Source organism: Rhea americana, unplaced genomic scaffold, assembly GCF_003343005.1.
Source record: "Rhea americana isolate MKP2758 unplaced genomic scaffold, rheAme1 scaffold_104, whole genome shotgun sequence".
NCBI lineage: Eukaryota > Metazoa > Chordata > Aves > Rheiformes > Rheidae > Rhea > Rhea americana.
In genome coordinates, this window is record NW_028185084.1 from 2,629,639 (window position 1) to 2,646,636 (window position 16,998).

General features: G+C 40.4%; 1 protein-coding gene across 1 annotated transcript in view; it reads right to left on the reverse strand.

Annotated features, from left to right (window-relative positions):
• Positions 1-16,998, reverse strand: part of LOC146601361 (VPS10 domain-containing receptor SorCS1-like) — a 303,293-nt gene that overhangs the window by 200,944 nt on the left and 85,351 nt on the right. Inside the window, exon 3 of the mRNA XM_085308294.1 lies at positions 5,770-5,837. Within this exon, the coding sequence (XP_085164420.1) occupies positions 5,770-5,837 (68 nt within the window). The remainder of the gene's footprint in view (positions 1-5,769; positions 5,838-16,998) is intronic.

Sequence of the window (16,998 nt, forward strand, 5' to 3'; positions counted from 1 at the left end):
GATACAGTAATAAAAATACCCTGGCAATTCTCCCCAAAGGAAGCAAGAAAATACTGCCAACCTTTCAAGTCTCCTATTGTAAGAACCCTCAAATCTAGAGGAAGAAAGTCTTTAGAAACACAACAACATTGAATGTGACATGGGCAGCTATAACCCTGATTTGAATGAGGGTATTCTTCCATACATAAGCAGGAAAATTGCGTGAACAAGTGTAAACATGTCGGGCTTCAAAGYATAGATCTATAAGCACAGAGCTGAGGTAAACAAAGACAAGACAAGTGGACTTCACAAACAGAATTCAAGAGACAGAATGAAAGGACTGACAGATACGTTCAGGCTAATTTTTTACGAGATTTTTATTCAGATATGCTCCTCAGTCTACACCTACCTCTCCCAAGGCTACTCCCGCTATAGCAGCTGCAAGGGAACACATTCCAGTTACTCCATTTATCCCTTTCATAGTTTGACATGTTAATGCAAGCCTGTTCCCATCAGCAAGTGTTTTCTCCAAAAGGCTCCTGTGCATGACAATGATCAAGAGACTACCCATCATGCAGACATAACACCACTGGTAATAGAYCAAAGGTCTACCTTAGCCCAACATCCTGTCTCCAATGGCCAATAGCAGAAGAGCACAAAGCATAAATTGTCACCCCCAAATCATATTGTTCACGATTACTTGAGCAAGAGGTGGTGTCCTTGCACTTAACACTCAGTGAAATATTTACTTCATCAAGTTCTCCCATGGYAGAAATGAAGGCTGTTCCTACACCAAGAGACAGAGATGCTCTGAGGGATCTGATTCTCTTCTGGCTTCCATGCCTAAGTTCACTTCTCAAAGGGAGAGAGATACAGGATGATGTCCATTAATGGTGTTGGAGGGTGGGACAAGTGCATACATCTAAATCCAACAAATTTACCACAGGACATCTAAATCCCAGAGAAACAGGACAGCAGAAATCAAGGGATAGTGACTACTGATGAAAAGGGAGGACAATCTAATATCTCTGAAATGATAGGAAGCATTGCATCCCGCCTTCCTAGAAGACAACTGTCAATACAGGAAAAAGCTATAAACCAATTATCACTACCACTTTTCTAAATCCCTCTCCACCTCTCAAAAATCCTCAAAACCAGAAAGCAACCTGCAGTCCCAGAAATATGTCTATCTTTGCCTCTCTCCAAACTCAGCATCCTGGGGGGAGGGTCAGAGGAAGATCAGTTGAAGACTCTTCACTTCTGATATCTTTTTACCCATGTTCAGCAAGGTGTTTCATAAACATAAATTTACCAAGTCTTAAAACAAGCCTCAGGTGATATGTAAATATTTGCTTGGCTTCACAGCTGAGTAAACTGACAGAAGGGTTAAAAGAATTACGTTCAAGTTTATACAACAAGGCCATGCCAAAACTAGAAACAGAGTCCCAGAGTTCTAGAACTCCCTTGCTTCAACATCTGTAATATTTAGCACTTGCTGATCTTCAAAATGTTGCAAATACCTGTTAGCTAAATCCACTCAAAGTCTCCAGAAAAAATAGGAAATATTAACATCTCCTGCTTTATCTATGGAAAGGTGACGCTAGATCTGTATGAGGTATAGATATTTTTCAGAGTCCTTGAGATTCTTTTAAAACTCTTTTATGAGTTTTAAGGAAACTCTAAAGTTTCCTTAGAGAGGAGGAAAAAAAAAATAAAAATCAATCCCTGGGTTAGAACAGGGGACAGGCTGAAAGTGTTGAGCACTCTTGAAACAAGGATCTCACAGTATAGGCATATTGTCAGGAAGAAGGACCATCAAGAACTTGCCAGAGCAAAGCAACAAATCTGGGTTTAGAACATAAACAATCAAGCCAGGCAAACTCTATGTCTTTCTACTTACTAGCTCAAAAGCAAAGTCTAATTATTGCTCATTTTACACTGTTGTGGTCCTGGCAAGTTCCATGAAATTATTCCTTCCTGACTAAATACAGAACTGTAAGAAGGCATGGAGGGAAACTGCAGCACTCATTGCTTGTCAGACCTTTTCCCTGAAGTAAAGATTCCTGCACATCTCTCCAGAGCAATCATATTTACACAAATAGAAGGGAGAAGAAAAAAGAATTAGTTCTCCTCCACCTCTGTCTGTGGCTCATGGATACCATACTTCCAACTCGCAGCTTAATCCTCTGATTTGCAAGATATCTTGGAGAAGAAAAATAAAACGAGCATACTCAGTTAATTGCTCAGTGACAGAATCTTTTCTCCACCTTGTTTTCTTTCTTCTCTATAAAAAGAGCAAAAAAAAAAAATCCAAAACAGTGGAATTGGTCTGCTGAGATAAGTGTAATTAAAACCAGGTCCACTCTGATGAGAAGTCTCATTTAGTGCATACAGAAGTAGCATCTCACTTGCCACCCAAAAAGCCTGGTGAGCTCCTGAGTCTCAGCTCTCTAGAAGATTATATATATATATATATATATATTCTTTTCTCTTACTGAATTTCATGCCTTCATGTCTGCCACCAGTGGTCTCTTAATTCATCGGTATTTTTGGAAGGATGATCTCCGTCCATTAGCGCTGCAGCCAGCTGGAGTTAAACTGGCTGAAAAATTACAAAGAAACACCATCCTAGCAGGAAGTAGTGTGTTTATAAAAAAGATAGATTYGTATCTTGTAGGCTGTGGCATAGTTGTGTTATAGATAGTTACAGTCCCATCAGTCATGGGACTGCTTAAATCACCCAACTACACCTTCAAATGACAGATGTGCTTATAACCAGCTATAACACAAATGACTCGTGGCTGTGATATGCTTCTAAACAGCCCCTCATCATTCATCAACCCTTCTGAATGCACTCTGCACAGGAGGYGAGAGTGGTATTTCTTTGTCATATATTCAAGGCAGAGTTTCCTCTTCAGCTGTGGGTACCTGCAGAATTACTTTTTTCCTCCATCCTTCAGAAACAGAGTTCTTGACATCAGAAATCAAACCAGACATGAGATCATGCTTTCTTCCATTCCCCCAACAAACCTTGAGGCATGAAATAAATTAAAGGGCAGAATATATTTCTCCCCTCTCTCAATTCCTCCTTTCTATCCTTTTTAAACAAGCAGAAAGATTTAAATTAACATGTCACTTAAACAGCTAGGAGAAGCCAAAGCCAATAACCTCCGTCAGGTGCATTAAATAATAAGATATATCCATCTTGTCATTTTTTTTTCTATTACACTAAGAACACAGTAGCTGTCCTGGTATCTTCACAGGGATATTTATTAGTGACCCCAAAACATGCCCAAATATGCAGGGGTATCAAAGCAGAYCCAGACTCAGGATGGAGCAGAGCACAACCACCTGAAGCTTAYGGAAGACAACAGGAAGAGGAGATTGATATGAAAATGAAGTGCATCAGCAACATTCACAATCATGAACACTGAAGAATTGATCAAGAAAAATAGTGAAACAGTACAAAGATAACTGGGTTGATTTTAGTTGTCCTAGTTCTTCCAGTCAAAAGTATTTACCTAGGAATTCAGAATGCCCAGGCAAACAGGTGTAACAAAGTTTGTCTAAAAAGTGATGTGCGCTAAGTGAATCTGGTGCTGATAGGTTCAGAACAAACCAAATAGTTCCTCAAACAATCTGAGGAACTCCATGCTAAAAGACGTTACAGGTGCTAAATTTTTTTTTGAAGGCTCAGGGAGTTAAGGAAGCTAGTTCATGCAGTAAAAAATCCTAATGCATCCAAAAAACATAGAAAAGGATTAGGACTTAGATAAAAATTAAGTTGAAAGGTGAGGAAGGACCCTAACCTTCAAGCTTAAGAATGAAGGCTAGAAGACTGCTAGGAGGAAGTATCAGATATGATAATCCTGTTCATATATTCTTCTTTAGACTGCTTTGTTGGAGATAGGATATTGAACTAGAGAAAACAACATAGTTTCTCCTATATTCTTAAGCACATTCTGAACTAGAGAAAACAACATAGTTTCTCCTATATTCTTAAGCACATTCTGACATTAAGACTGTCTAAAGTCCAGAAAAGCATGTTGTACTCACTTGCTAGACCTATAGCTGTTTTTCCATCAAGGCCTTAGCTTCTGATACATCCTTTAGTGACATCCACAGCTCCTTCTCTTTAAATCAAGAACAAGATTTAGGCCACTGTGGCATGCTCCACAGAAGCCAGTTTTGAAATGGGCAACAGCATAAGGCTATCAGCAGAGTTRAGATGTGTGAACTTGGGCACAAAACAAGAGATATGTTGCCCACTCTGATTTGGCTGTCCTGTTTTCAGCCTGCAACCAGTATTTCAGCACAATCCTACCTCACATCAGATAAGCAAAGTAGCTCTATCACTGTCTGCAATAGGGAAGGAGGCACCTCCATATGGTGTAACACCAGGCCTTCACCAATGAAGGATGAAACAGTGAAGAAGATATCCCAGGGTGAAACGACTGAGTGTGGCAAGAAGAAAAAAAAAGTGATAGATTTTACGTTTACAAATATTATCTCTCAAAATCATTGAGAAATGAAGCATCCAGCCCAAAGCTCATTGAGGAAAATATTTCCAAAGCCACAGCCCTGAAGGACTCCAGGCTGAGCATATCATTATTAGTGTGCATACCATAGCAAAGACAAAGGCAGTAGAGGCAATTGGATCATTTTTGATATCCAGTCCTAGCAGCAATATGTATTAAATGGAAAGATCTAATTATCTCCAGAGCAAGATGWGCAACAGCTTATCCAGTCCCACAAAATACTGCTACTTTTGAGGTTTTGCTGCTCTTCAGCATAAACCCTAGAAGTTTTGAAGTTTTAGTTTGTTCTTTTTATTTTTAATTTCTCCAGGGCTGGGAAAGATACTGCTTTTTCTGCAGGCTTGTGGGTAGAGCACATTCTAGGTTTTGAAGACATTCCAGATCAAATCCCTCCTATGCCCTTAAATCCCTGCCCAGTTCCTTGAATTGTAAGCTTATTCTCTRCTTCTGACCCAAAATTCTTCCTAGCATCTGAGAAATTTGTTTCCTAAACAAGTCTGTCATTCTCACAAGTTTCAGTTTCAACATATCCAACATTTTCTTGCATCAAGACAGTAATCTGCATCTCTCCAGTGACATGCATACAAAGTTCCTGGGCTGCCCACAAGAGTTTAGTAGGTATAACCACACACTACTCAAATATCTACTCTCAAAACCAAATAATAGCCTGAAGAAATAGATCATGGCCCAATTCTTTCCTTTGGTTCACACAGTGCATGAGTTGCTTTGAAATCATTGAAGTATCAAAGCATCCCCTATAAACCACTGCAACAGACAGAATCACACAAGTGGAAATCAGTGAACTAGTATCAATACCAACAGTCCTGAACAAACAGAAATTTACTACTCATTTGAGCAAACTTTATTCACAGTACTCCCTCACAGTCATAACATTGACTTTTCATAAGGACTGTATGAGACAGTAGGGCAGTCATGAGATCATTTATGACAAACAAGGGCCTAAGGCTACTAGGTGCTTCTGAAAATAAACTAATGGGTTGACTTGTTTCTGAAAAAGAYGAGAAAGAGGAAATTAAATGACAGCAGGCTCATGAAATATGTTATCTAGATGAACATGACAATCAGACTTCAGTCTCTTCATCCTGGAGTACAAGGAACAGATATGAGACAAGGCTTAGCTACAAACCTTCCAGTACAAAAAAAAAAACACAATTAAATTCAGTAACAGAATTGTACTGGACTGTTCCTATTTAAGTAAGGTGGTAAYTATTAACTCAGTTTATCTTCATACCTCCAAAGAGAGCTCTCTGTGATGCTTCCCAGGTTGTAGTCATACAGCTTTGTCAGAATTAGAATTACCTGAAGGCAAAAGAAGAAATCATGGTTAGTCGGAAACAATTACAATCTCATAGAATTGAAACGACCCCAGGGAGAGCTTASGATTCCTTTAATGGGTGCTTAACATAATTGAATGAATTGTTAAAAGCATTTGCCCAAACTGACATGGGATGTATTTGCAGAGGTGTATGTTGAACCAATCAGACCTTTCCCTGTTCAACTTCTCTGCATGATGCTGCCAACAGGTTCTTCATTTTCCCTTACCTAGGAAGCAGAGTAAAGTGGGAAGAAGCTGCATGTTTGACAATACCACAGGATACAAGATGGGATCTGCTGTATACAGTAGAAATGTTGACTGTTTCCTAAGCGCTAAAACTGTTGATCTTTGCAGCAGTGGCCCATGCATGGATAACCCATTGGTCTGTCTCCAGTTATGTCCCTCTTCTTGGAAAAAAGGCAAAGAACACTGCAGATGGGCAGCCATCCCCTAAAGACTGCAATTCACTAGAAATATTCACTAAAAATCATTTGAGACCAGCTTCTACAGTGAAAAATACAAGATTTCAAAATGCTGCCCCAAGTTTCAGTTAGACCTCTAAGCCACACACATACAGGGATTCCTTTCACTGTACTTTTGGCACATCCTTTAATAAATTAGTTTTTCAGTACCAAGCCCTACAAACCTGAGATAACCCAGAATGGAAAAGACTTCTTGCTTCTGTGTGTGCATCTGCACATGCATGGTAACACTGCCAAGCAGTGAGCCCCCCTCAAAGCAATTCCAATCAAATGAAACTAACAGAAATCATAACACTATTTTCAGCTCTACTGATAAATACATAGCTTTTAGCAGCTGAAGGAACAGAATCTTCCTTCTGGATTCTCAGAAGAGATGTGAATGCCTTTTTCCTGCTACGTGTCCGTATTAGTTTGTGAGATTGTGCCTATGTTTCCTCACTCTCTCTCTCTAAAATACTGCCATCAGTTGGACTACTGAGGCTCTAATCACTAGATCTTACTGCAAGGAGACAGGAAAAGTGACAATGTTTTGCTGACCACAGGTCAGAAAAGCAAAGTCTGTAGAGGTGGGCCTGACACTATGCTCCTTTCTCTTTCCTTCACACGATTTTCAACAAAATYTAAATCACACACACTTCCACCAGAAACTGTCCAGCTACTGCCTCCAGCTGAAATCAGTGTTGCCTTTTACCACCCCTCAACTGTAACAGAAAAYATTAATACTATCCTCAGACACCAAAGCCTCAACAATTCTTAGCTAGCTATATGCATCTTCCAGCAGAACAGAATTTAGTACAGGTAAGTACTCAGAGATGGGAACAATAACAGAAAGCTCATTTTAAAAACACACTGATGGTGTAATAGAATGGGCATCCCCACCTGAATTTCTACTGAATTTTGGCAATAGTTCAAACTCTTGTTTTCAGCCTCCCTTGAAATCTGAAAAGGACAGGAGATCTAGCAGGCTTTTGATTCATTGTAAGGGCTGAATAGYTGAAATACAAATAGTATAGGCAAGAAATGAGGATCATGCACCAATCACTAGGGAAGAATTTAAAGCAAGTTCATTTTTTGGCTGTACAAGCTTACATCCTGGATTATACCTCTGTATGTCTGAAGCTGCCCATCACTATCAAGCAGACATCCAAACAAGGGTGTGCCTTCATGCACAAACCTGCTGAGATGGACTGAAAACCAGTAGGACTGCCAGAGTCAAAGATAACAATCAATGGTTCAACATGTAGCTGGAAACTAGCAACAAGCAGAAGACCAAGGGTTTATAACTGGGACTAATATTGTTCAACATTGATGAGATACTGAGAAACTTTGTAGATGATACCAAATTAGTAAGAGGAGGGAATGACCAGGAGGGACTCAGAACAGGTGCCTTGAGAAATTTGAGAATTGGGTTAGCAGAAACCTCATGGAGCTCAGCTACGCTAAGTAGAGAGTTCTGCACCTGGGGCAGAAAAACCCCTTGAATTGGTACATGCTGAGTGTTAACTGGCTAGGTATTAGTCATGCTAAAAAGAACCTGGAGATTACAGTGAATGCCATGCTGAATACAAACCAAAAAAAAAATCTCTCACCATAAGGCAAACTGCATACTGGGCTATATTATCAAGACCATCACTTGGAGCTCAGTGGAAGTTATCCCCCTCTGAGGGCCCATCAGTTCAAGAAAAATATGGAGAAATTGAGGAAGAACTGACAGGTGGAGGGCCACCAAGATAGCGAGTACACAACCTACAAGAAGAGGTTGAAGTCTGAGTTTTTCTAGCCTAGAAGAAATTAAAACAATCTAAAATCAGCCCATAATTACTTGAAAAGAAGTTACAAAGATGAAGTCAAATTATTCTTGGTTGTGGCAGTGATATGGGTAGGGTAAGTGATCACAAGCTGTGTCCTGGGAGAGTCAGACTAGACATTAGGAAACAGGTTACCTAGAAGATCTGCAGAACCTCCATCTTTGGAATTTTTCCAAATCTAGCTAGATAAAACCATTGCTGACCTGATATATAGATGATCATAGCTCTGCCTTGAGTAGGTGGTCAGACTAGGGACCTCAAATTCCACTTCCAATCACAATTCCTACCACTTCAATGAAAAGTTTTAGCTTTAGTCAGAATGGAAGTGTATCTAGGTTTAGAAGTATTATTAGTTCTTTTAATAAACAGCTTCTCCCTCCTGCCAATACAGACACTTCCAGAATACAATTACCTTGCGGGCAGAGAGGTACAGGAAGGTAATTTTAGCAAAAAGTTTCCAGCAAAACATTTCAGCCTGCTCTTTTGTTAATGCCTTAAAAAATAATTACCAACTTTCAAGATGATGGGCTCCTTTAACAACTCCTACATTTGGGACATAAACCACCAGACCATTTCTATTGCTACTAATTTATTTTGCATTTCTCTGTGCCAGGTTGCTGTATATTTTCTCTTCCCCTCTATCCCATTAAAACTGCAGTAAATTAAAAAGGCACAACACTTCCTACCTGACAGAAACACTGATCTATATACCTCTGCGTTATTATTTTCAGCCTGGGTTCCTAAGAAACAAGGCTTACAGATACACCCTCCTCCCCAGCCGCACTCCCTGATAACTTTTGCATTAATCTGTCAATTCCAGTCAATTTGGAAAAGCAGCAAAATGCCGGAGGAAATTCAGGTTCTATAAGCTCTGTGAAAGTCGGAAAGACAGAGGAAGAGYGCTTAATGAGTGCTCCCGCTGGGAGAAGGAACAGAGCTCACTGCCACCATTTCCAGTGGCAGAAGCCAGCCTACCACCGCCAGCCGTACCAGGCACTACCCCTTTCCCCAAAAGCTCAGGACGTAAGGTAGACCAGAACAGCACAGCAGCGCAGGAGCTGAGGATGTGAGTGAGCACGCAGTTACTGCAATAGCAGAACGCGTGGGGGACAGAGCACACGCGCATCTCGCTGTCAGGTTTCTTCATTTGTAGAGCACAACTTTAAATCCCTCGTAGCAGGGCAAGAGTCTGTCCAAAGYATTTGCTATTTGCATAAGTGACAAGTCACATATGGCAGATGAGACAGATGGGAGAATTGCCCCCAAAAAGTGGMCTACCAGAGCAAACCAGGCGGTTGGCAGTAGTTCTGGCACCCACACCCATGTCCCATCTGCTCTCATTGCAATGTGATCCATCATTGAAAACGTATCCATCCGATGAACAGCAGCCTCCCTTACTACCTCCTCCCATTTTCATCTCCCCCTCCTACTGTCCATCATGCCTACTTACTGCTTAATGTCCAAACTGAGGGCCTCATCCTGCCATCCCACGGATGACTGGCTACAAACTCYGGCTGTTGAAAACACGAACTGTATGGGGCAGAAGACGAGTGCAGAGGCCCCATCTCTGTAGCTTGGTGACATTGTACAAGTAAACCCAGAAAATCAAAGATGACATAAGAGTCTCCACATATTCCTGCTGATCAAGGCAAGGAGGATCAGAAACGGACAAGCCATGCTTGTGCCCAGACCTGAATCTTTGGCTGACTTCAGGCCCTGCCCCACCGCCATGGCCCTGCCTGGCCACCACAGGGCCTTGCCCAGCCCATGATCCTCACCAGGCAGGGTCTGGATCCCAACCCATGCCTGACTGCCCAGTAGGGCCACTGCCCATCYCTGCAGAGCTGCCTCCAGCTGCCCTGCTCCCTCTTTGGTGGTGGGACAGGACAGGCCTAGCTACAAGGCCCAGCCCCTGCTGCCATAGGAAACCCCACCATGATGCCTCCTGTCCTCCCTCCTCCAAACACAGACCCCACTGCTGTGCAAGAGGTGCATCCATCTAGTCAGAAGGGTCTCCAAAAGGCCCCCTTTGGGGAGGGGTCTGATGTGCCAATCGCCCTGCTGACAGGTCAGGAGGCATATCTGCAGAAGGCACACATGCTAACAAGGACTTGTGTCAATTAGTGCTTTGTAAGTGCTAAATTTCAATCTCCACCCTCCCAGGAATGCTTATCAGCAACAGCAGTGCAGCTCTGCACTGAAGATCGCCTTGCCGTTATCCCTCACAGCTTCTTTGAATAGGTCTATAAATCCCCTACTTAAGAAAAATAAAAATTGGGGGGTGGAGGAGGAGGAGAAGAAAGGTTTGTGTGTGTGAAAGAGAGCATAAAGCATCCCTGAATAGCTGTTCTCCTGATGAAAGATAGTAGTAAACTAAATAATAAAGTTCAGCCACCAGCCTGCGTGGCTACCTGCCCTATGATGCAGGAATTATAGATACCCCAAGTTCCAAGCCCCCTTTGAATCTGGGAAGCAGCTGGGCAGAAATCACAGTGACAGGAAAGTTGCTTGCAGCTTTTCCAAGCTTTGCTGTCCCTCTTGGCCCTCTTCTCTTCTGCTTGCCAAAGAAATCAAACGTAAAAGACTGAGAATASAGTCGGTCAACAGGCTCGGGTTTTTTAAACAGCACTCCAAAGCAGCAGCTGGACCAGCTCACCTTTCACTGCACTGATTATGGGTGGGTTTTATTCCTGAGCATGAATTTCTCAGACCCAGTTTCCTCTGATGAATATTTTGATGTCTAGTAGTTTTAGATGMAGACCTGAAGGTAGCAGGCAAAGAAGAGTAAGGAGAAAATGTAGGATTTTCCCCCTTCACTCCTTGCACTAGTTGAAATGATCTTAAGGAAGATCATGTAAGTCTCAAGGAACACACTTTCCTCATCTGTAAAACCAGGGAATTATAATCTGCTTTTATAGAATATTTTAAAATTAGCAGAATGTAATTAGTAATGCTGAAAAGACTGGGATTTTTTTTTCACAAAATACACAGATTGACTGTTTCAGTTGTGAGGAAAGTTCACAAATTTCAAAACTCTCCATGAAAGAAAATCTCCATTGATAATTTTAATCTCTTCAATTGGAAGAAAAAAAAAATCTTGCGCCTGACATTTCAGAAAGAATATGAAATGACAAAAACTAAAACAATGCAAKAAAATCAAAACGTTACGCAACTAGAACTGAAATGTCTCTTCTTTCTTCTCCCACAAATTTCAGCAAAACACACAGTCTTACAGGACACTAGTTCTCAGAGAACTGATAGAATATATGGTTTAACTTTTCCCATGATATTTATTTCAATTTAGCTCTTACAATACTTCTAAAATCAGAGGTATCCCTAAACCTATCAAAATACCGATGCTAATTCTGGACAAGCTACCCCTAGAACCCAAAGTAGGATTGTTATATCCTGGCTTCTTAATCAGGGCTAATTAGCCTGAATATAAGGATAAAATCTCTTAATATTTAGCATTTCCAAGCTAGTACATRTATTTGAAATCACATTGTGGCCTATATGTGCACCAGTTCAGTGGGAAATAGCTTAGATAACTCCATATGGTGCAGATATTCTGCAAAGATACATATAAGAATTTCCTATAAAAAAACTCCCATTTTCATAGACCTACATTGGTTCCTTAGTATCTTTAAGCCTATCTCTAGTTTCAACAGTCTCCTTGCATGATTTACTCCAATTCAAACACTAGTAATAGATCTGCTCAAAGATATATGTGCAAAACAAATAAAACATTGGGCAGAAAATTAGTTATTTCTGCCCAGAATTCCATATTCTTTTTGTCCCTTTCACAATGTTATCTGACTAAACCATGCATTTTGGTTATTTTTACTTTTCTGAAAAGATAGGTTTTTCTCCTTTACTGTTCTCATTTTGCTGTTATTTAATCTGCAAAGGTTACTACATGTTTAATACCTTTTTTTTCCTTTTCTCCTCTACAGCTTTCACTATATGTTACCAAAGAATGTAATGAACAGAGACATGCATATTACATTGCTCTAAATGTCAGAATGTGGGCTGTGAAGGAGCACAGTAATGAAAAGAAAAATACTATCTCACCATTTGTTTTCCTCCTTTGTTTTTTTCCTGAGTGTGTGGCTTTCCCCCTTCTTTACTACTCACCAATCAATACAAACTAAAAAGGCCAAGAAGAAAAGAACAAGCAGACTACAGACACAATGAAAAGGAGYTGAAAAATCCAGACTTATGCCAGCTCTGCTGTGAATACAGATGGTCTTTCCAATTGCACAAAAATTCAAGACTTCAGAAGGTCCATTCATTAGGATCAATATTTGAAGTGGGCTATTTTGCTCTATCAGATGTGGAAGACACGGAAAGAAACCTTCACTTCTGAGCTAACAGCCAAGAGCAGGAGAGATCTGATCYCAGGTTTACCACATCCTCAGTGAGTGCGCTAACCATGAATTAGTTTTGAAAAAGTTTTCATACAAAGTAGAAAAGCTCCAGAAGAGATGGAAACAACGACCTTGGTGGATTAAGCTCATTCAGCTGAGAGAAGACAGACCAGCAAAACACGTACTTAAACTCGGCTTGCCCAGCTCCCAAGAAAAAACAGGACCCAGTGTCTGTTCTGGGAAGGATAGAGCCTTCATATCTCAGAAACTATTAGGTTTGATTTAAACCAAAACAGCATTTCCAAAGAAAAGCCAATTTATCAAGCATTCCCAAACTATGATTGCTTTTCCAAGATCTGGGATGAGAAGGGCCTACTTGTAGATTTCAAGAAAATCAGTAGCTGCACATAAAAGATTACTCTATGAAGTTGCCAGTTCAGGCCCCAAGAGAGTCCCTGTTGTCCTAAAAGAAATTCTAGGGCAAGTATGGCTAATTTTTCCTAGACCTAGTATACTAGCTTGTGTTCAATTAGTCCATGCTGTCTCACCCTATATTGCCTTGCACATCTGACCCAGGTTTAGGACTGGCTTCCGTCTTTTTATCCCTTTATACTTCAGACATCCTTTAGGCTGCAGACTTGTTTTCAACTATTCTACAAACAACTCTGGCAAGGTTCCTGCAGGGTACTGGCCAAAGCTCTTGTCTTTTACGGCAGTGCTAGTTCCAAATGTAACGCAAGGATTATCTTAACATGACTTCTCTCCTCAAAAAAAAATATGTATTTTTTTTTTTATACATATATACACACACACACAGTATAGTCTCACCATAGATGGTGCTGAAGTAACTGGCCAGGAAGGTACTCTGAGTACCTTCTGCATCACTGCTGATGATCAAGTTAGTAACAGTGGGAAGAAAGCAATAGGCTACAGTCTGTGGCAGTGTAACTCATCTGCTAATGATGCATGTCCAGAAAGAAATCTAGCCCACACTGACCTCTCTTCTGCCACAGCTACACATAAACCATTGCCTGAGTCAGCTAATAGTATACTAGGTCAAGCATCTGTAATACTTCACACCATTCACTGACCATTGCATGCTTACTCCCAGGAATGCCCACAAACACAATGTTAAAATGAGACTGTACTTAAGCAAGGCTAAGCAAGGATATGGACTGGAACAACTTTTATTTACAGTTTAATCACCATTATTAAAGACCCACTGTGCAAAATGGTCTGGCAGGTATTCCAACACAATCTCTTTCATACTAACACTACTCAACTTGGCTACATTTTATCAGCTGTACTCTTACCACCACCCCCAGGTCCTCTCTGCAAATGCTTTTCACTTTACATAGCACAACAGGGTACTAAACTCAAACAACTTTTATAGCTCCATGGTGACACAGATTTTTCAAATAAAACAATCAAATTTTTTTTTTTTAAGTGTTTGCTATAACTTCTCAGGCTCTGAATTTTACAATGTTATCTCTGGATCAACTGAAAACTGTGCGAAGATTGGTTCTACAGGTTTTCAAATACTGATTTCAAAGTCACAACAGGTCATTATTTGTGGAGGCACACACAAACAGCTTTCATGTTTTCACACATCCATGCTATGTATTTATTTTGCACCTCTTTCGGCCAATATTGCAGCTGTGCTAGTGTCAACCACAGAATTAAAAAAAAAATTTTTAGTCCTACAGTTGCACACTTTCCTGACTTGAGTGCCATCACCTCTCAATGACACATGTGTACATAAATGCTCTTTAACTCAACATTGTGTTGGAATTGTCTGAAAGTGACAGAATATTTCTATTACCTGGTTACTTACAGCACATTCTTGAATCACAGTTTGAGAACCCCTGATTTCGGCTAGTTTGCTTCTTCTGCAAACTGTTATTGGGGTGATATCTCTTTTTGACTGTTAGAGTTCCAGAAAGAGTGTTGTTTTTTCTTTTTCTTCCTGGCAACTCAATAAAAGCCTGCAGGACACTATTTTGTTCTGTCTTCTTGTCTAGAGCCAAGGATTTTTCTGTCTCAAACCACAGCTTTAGGACTGTGTTAATTTCCAGTATAGAAAAACTGCAGATGACCTCCATGAACTCCAAATCCTRTATTAGGACTAATAACCCGATAGAGATTGTGTGCTGCCAATTACATACATCAACACAGAGGATGGGTCCTCCTTAGTCTTGCCTTCTGCTGCTAGTTCCACTTATGTGCCAATTACACACTCAACRCCAAGACCTGAACTTCAGGGCGTACCACAATTTGAAAGAGTGGTAACAGCAGCCTTCCTGCTACTCCAGTGCTCTGTCATYGCAAGAAGCATGCAACATGTTCAAAGGTTGAGATGCATCAAAACACTSCATATGTATCATCTCATTGCTCTGCTCTTATGAGTTGTAAATGTTTTGATATAGGGATGTATCACACAGGCATCTAACAGAAATAGACTTCAATATTATGACGGGGGGTTCCCCCCACAAGGTGTAGGGCATAGCTAGGTAAAAAGGGGCAACAAGCYAGCTACCATTGACAAGACTACCCTGGTGAGGTAACATAAAACGCCTTCTAATTGGGAAGAAAGAAAGAAGCCATCTCAATTGTGGCTGAATATTTAAGTGCACCTCAATGTGCAGTGATTTGTGAATCCCTTGTTAAACTTGAGAGCCTTTCCATGGCCTATGAGCAGAAACATAAGTCAACAACAAAGGGGTGCTAAATTAACTTTTCACAAGCTTGTTGATCCGCTATAAAGGACTTGAAGCTTTCCTACGCATTAAAAGTAAATAGCCTGTGTTTCTCTGGATAGGCTGCAGTGTTCAAGTATGCATCACTTAATCTAAGACTAGGAATAACTGTGCAACATCTATCTGTTCTCTTCCCCTCTACCTCCTCAATTTTACATAGAGCTACAGGACTACGTAGGGTCACCAAGAAATACAAAAGTATCTAGTTAAGCTAAGGAGGGAAAAAAWGTCTGTCTGATTTGGTTTTCTTGTCGATTGTGGACTCCCACCCAAACATCAGTAGACAAAGGAAAAGAGGAAAAGTATGATGACAAAAGGAGGACAATTGTATGGTTAACGCAACTAAAAACTCCTAGAGACTCTCAGCTCCACCACAAGCTTCCTTWAGAAGCTCAAAAGTAAAAATCCTTCTCTTTTTCTGCATCCTGCAATGGACAGGAAAGAAAAAAACAGTGAMGATCTTGCCTACTATTCTGTCTGTAGGAGTGGGTCATAGTAGACGCTCAGAAAGAAAGCATTAAAATCTGGCCATGTAGAGGGTGATTCTTCTTACTAACTTTCAACAATCAGCAGGTTACTTTCTTCTTAAATCAAGAACTGTATCAGGGCTGCTGTGCTTAAAGGATCAGAGAAAGACAGCAAGGATGATCAAAGATACAAAACAGCTCTGACTCAGTAAGCTAMGGTTCTTTAATCTGGGAAAGAGACAACCAAAGGGATATGATAAGGGTCTATAAAATCATGAGTGTCCTGAATTGACTGTTCACTGCTTTTCAGTGCACAAGATCTAGGACAGCAACTGAAGCTAGCAAGTTCAAAACACACTACATATACACGAGCTATGAAACTCCCCATTGTATGTTGTGGCTTCTGCAAACTTAGGTGGGGTCAAGGGAAAAATGGAGGTTTTCAGGGAGAAGAAATGCACTGAGGTCTATAAAATAGAGCGAAGAAACATATGGCACAATGCTCATGCAAGTCCTGCACACTTCCCACAYGTGCACATTTAGCTAGTATTAGGGAGGGGCTATGACTACAGCTCTCACATTCTTACAGCTATTACACRGTGTTAGCTTTCAATAATTTAAATTTTTGTATTTATTTGTATTTCTGGCACATTTMATAACCACTTGTAGGCAAGAAATCCAATGTTTGCCAAACATTGATACTAGTATTTCCTTTCTTAGTCTTGTATTTTTCAGTCAGAGGAGAAAATAAACAGTTTCTATTATGTTCAGTTTATAGGGGTCCCTTGCGTGATGACAACTTTTAGAGGAGACCACAATACAAACTATAATAAGGAAAGGCAAAACAAGGTCTCTTTCCCACAAATGCTTTAAAGATAGCCCCAGTCTTCATGCTTTTCATCAGGATGAAACAAATTTATGATTAGAAAAATAAATTTTTACAGCCACCAAAACATAAAGAATGTGTTTCTGTAATAGGTAAAGCCCAAATGTCACAGCACAGAGTTGCTGCCTCTCTTGACTCCCAGTGGGACCTAACTTTTGTGGCTGTACCACAAATACCCCACACCTTAACCACTGACACACTGACTAATTTGCAATGGGGATTTCATTCTTTGCTTTGAGCTCCTTTCTAACATTAAATTCCATTTTAACAATTTCTGCTTTCATTCAATTATAAAATTTCATGAAAACATTTCTGAGCAGCTCAACATGTGATTAGCAAAGTAAAAAAGCACCATAAAAGAGTTTAAAAAAAAGTTCCA